The sequence below is a fragment of the Colobus angolensis genome, unplaced genomic scaffold (assembly GCF_000951035.1).
Source record: "Colobus angolensis palliatus isolate OR3802 unplaced genomic scaffold, Cang.pa_1.0 Scaffold6, whole genome shotgun sequence".
In the NCBI taxonomy this organism is placed as follows: domain Eukaryota; kingdom Metazoa; phylum Chordata; class Mammalia; order Primates; family Cercopithecidae; genus Colobus; species Colobus angolensis.
Window position 1 is genome coordinate 26,024,727 of NW_012119598.1, and position 3,841 is coordinate 26,028,567.

Sequence of the window (3,841 nt, forward strand, 5' to 3'; positions counted from 1 at the left end):
TGGCTCACTGCAGCCTTGACCTCCTGGGCTCAAGTGATCCTCCTACCTGAGACTCCCAAGTAGCTGGGACTACAGGCACACATACCACATCTGGCTAATTTTTGTACTTTTGTAGAGATGGGGTTTTGCCATGTTGGCCAGGCTGGTCTCCAACTCCTGGGCTCAAGTGATCCATCCACCTCGGCCTCCCAAAGTGCTGGGATTACAGGTGTGAGCCACTACACTACGCCTGGCCAGAGGTGGATATTTCAAAAGTGTATCTTAGATTGACTTTACCTACCCTGATGCGAGAGCAGCTGTCTTTGTAATGGACTTGTAGTGCAGAGAAGTCTGTGGGATGGAGGGGTGACAGGCAGGGGTCACGGGTAAAGGCCCCACCAATGGATCATCCAGCTGTGGCACCATGAAAGACAACAGGCAGTGACAATACTGTACCTTGATGGAGATGAACCCAACTATCAGGGGCAGAAAAACTGTTTCTTCTCCATCCCAGCTCTGCTTGCCATTTACTTCTATTTTGCCTTTCAGTTTCCACCGCTGCCGGCCATACTTCATGAAAATCTGGAGAGGAGACATTCAAGGGCCTTCATGTCTTGCCATGCCCCCTTCTCCACCAGAACACCAAGATTGAAAGGAGAAAGAACTAATACCACTGCCGCCCTCCCCTTCTCCCTCACTCTCCCTCCACTCCCTTACTCTTGGATGTGGGTGGAGCTGGGGATGAGTGGGGAAGAGACTTTTTTTCTTTTCTTTTGAGATGGAGTCTCGCTCTGTCACCCAGGCTGGAGTGCAATGGCATGATCTCGGCTCACTGCAACCTCCACCTCCAGGGTTCAAGCGATTCTCCTGCCTCAGCCTCCCAAGTAGTTGGGACTACAAGCATGTGTCACCATGCCCGGCTCATTTTTGTATTTTTAGTAGAGATGAGGTTTCACCATGTTGGCTAGGCTGGTATCTCGAACTCCTGACCTCAGGTGATCTACCTGCCTCGGCCTCCTAAAGTGCTAGGATTACAGGCAAGAGCCACCATGTCTGGCCCGAGACTTTTAAAGCACAGTAAGTTCTGCCTGTCTGAGACAGAGGGGGTACAGGTTTTCTGTAGTAAAAGGTCATTGCACGGTGCCCTTCTGCTCACTCATGCCAAGCAGTTCTCTCTCTTGTTAGTTCTACTTCAATAGGGCAGCCACTGGGATTAATTCTTCACACAACCCAGCTCCTTTAGCGAGAGGAGTAAGTATCAGCTAAAACCCCCTTAAGTAAGAAATAAAGACATCCTTATTCTGGATAGGGAGATGGAGCTGGCAAGAACTTTGAAATCTAATGTACTCTTGGGGGAAGGTGTGCAATATTTCCTTGGTCAGACTGCTTTAATGTTTAAGGGAAGATATACCCTCACCCCTGCTTTAAGAGGTATGAGTATAGAGGGTTTTGGAGGAGATGTCAGATGAAATGGTTATATAAGTTTCCTTTTGAAGAGGGAAAGGACAAAGCCTATTTTTACTTTTTGGAGCACATTTTTACAAAGATCTAGATGTTATTTTTCTTCAGTCATGGTACTTATGATCAGCCATGATCCTGGATTGGCTCTTGGATCAGGAAAAAAAAAAAAAAAGCCCGCTTACCTAGTACAATATTGGGACATCTGGCAAAATATGAACACAGACTAATTCCAGGTGACGTTAGCTGAAGAGCCAATCTTAAACTCACTGGTGTTGAGGGCTTAGTAATGCCTATGTGAGAGAATGTCCTTCCATTCTTAGAAGAAGAATTTAGGGATGAAGAGTCCTGGTGTTTGCATCTTGCTCTAAAATGGTTCAGGGGCCGGGTGCGGTGGCTCACACCTGTAATCCCAGCACTTTGGGAGGCCAAGGTGGGGGGATCACTTGAGGTCAGGAGTTTGAGACCAGCCTGGCCAACATGGTAAAACCCCATCTCTACTAAAAATACCAAAAAAATTAGCTGGGTGTGGTGGTGTGCGCCTGTAGTTCCAGCTACTCTGGAGGCTGAGGCAGGAGAGTCGCTTGAACCCAGGAGGCAGAGGTTGCAGTGAGTTGAGATCATGCCACTGCACTCCAGCCTGGGCAACAGAGTGAGACTCCATCTCAAAAATAAATAAATAAAAATAAATAAAATGGTTCAGCAAAATAATAGTAACAATGACAGCAATAATGATGATGATGACAGAGCAAATGTGGCATAATGTTACAAAGTGGTGAATCTAGATGAAGGGTTTATGGGAAGTTCTGTACCAGTTTCCAGACTTTCTCATTGGCTTAAAATGTTTTTCAAAATGAAAAATTAAAAAAAAGAAAAGACAACTTGAGAAGCAAAATGACATGACAACTGGCCCCTACCCTTCAGGTCCGTAATTCCGGCACCCAGACCAAGACAATACTTACTTCATATTGATCTCCAGGACAGAGGCGCGCAAATCCAGCCAGACCTGGAACCAAGCAATTGGAAAGTGAGGTGTATGAACATTAGTTCCCCTCTCTATAGACACATACTGGCATGTTGAAAAGAATTCAAGTGAAGTGTCAGAACTTTGTGCAAACTCACATAACACTTTTTGGGGCCATTCCTGGGGAACGGCTGTTTTGGGGGAATTCCTTCTATCACAGGTAAAGAAGACATTCCTGGATGAAGTGATGAAAGAGGTGGTTTCCAAGGCAGGGGAGGCTGGGCAAGAGGGGCAGCTAGAGCTCAGTACATCTTGGGCTGATTTAAGATCCAAGCAGATTCCAGGGTTAGGGTATTAGGGCCAGAAAGATAGATTTATTTATTTATCCAACATATTCCCATGAAGATAATCTGGTCTCCTATTTTCCCTTCTGTCCTAAAATGTGTGATTTTTAGGTGCCTCCCATTTGAGTTAAGATTCCATGCAGTTATTTTCCTTGCTGCTCTCCAATTTACTCATTCTGATGTTTTCTTTATCCTTTTTATCTGGTATAATGATATAATTTGCTGTTAAGAAATCCCTGAAAATGGATTATTACTTACACAAAGCTAGTGATTAAGAAAACAAAATCAATCCAACCAACCAAATGATACACCCCTGAAAGAAAGATGGGACTTCTACCGTGCCATCCAGGAAGTCATGTCTAACTGGATCTGCTCAATTTGAGATCTCTCTCTGGTGTGGCAGCAAAAACAAATCTTATCAGACTAGACGGTCACCATCTGAGGCCATCGCAGGAACTCTGGGTTTGTCTAGTCTTTTTCTTTCTTTCTGTAGGTATTTACTGAGAGTCTGCTGTATGTAAGGCTCTATGCTAGGCATTGGGGTAATAATCTGGAAATTAAAGATTATATGGATCCCCATGATATAGAACAAAATACGGTTAAAGCCCACACAAATGAAACAGACAAGGACTTGCAGACAGTAAGATGGAGTTACACCTGAGGTTAATTTGTTTGTCTACTGGCTATCCTACTCTAGAAAATTTACTTAACCCAAGTTTCTTCACCTTTAAAATAGGATAACAGTGTCCACTTCATAGAATTGTTCGTAACAACAACAGATGGCATCTTACACATAGTAGGTCCTTAATACGTGGTAATGATGATATATCCAAGAGTGGGATAATACTATTTATTGAGTACATGCCATCTACTATTTAATGAAAGACGTAATCTATATGAAAAGACACAAGGCTGGCATGTTGGCTCACTCCTATAATCCTAGCACTTTGGGAGGCCAAGGCAGGAGGATGACTCGAGCTCAGGAGTTCAAGACAAGCCTGGGCAACATAGTGAGACCTCATCTCTACTAAAAAGAAAAAAAAATTATCCAGGTGTGGTGGTGCATGTCTGCAGTCCCAGCTGCTCAGAGGCTGAG

At 44.3% G+C, this 3,841-nt stretch overlaps 1 protein-coding gene across 6 annotated transcripts in view; it reads right to left on the minus strand.

The window, feature by feature from the left end:
* Positions 1-3,841, minus strand: part of FAM65B (family with sequence similarity 65, member B) — a 240,901-nt gene that overhangs the window by 45,625 nt on the left and 191,435 nt on the right. For all 6 annotated transcript variants that reach the window (XM_011962805.1, XM_011962803.1, XM_011962804.1 and 3 more), the window contains exons 9-10: positions 2,400-2,443; positions 436-561 (exon numbers count right to left, since the gene is read on the minus strand). In XM_011962805.1, coding sequence (XP_011818195.1) covers positions 436-561; positions 2,400-2,443 — 170 coding nt within the window. The remainder of the gene's footprint in view (positions 1-435; positions 562-2,399; positions 2,444-3,841) is intronic.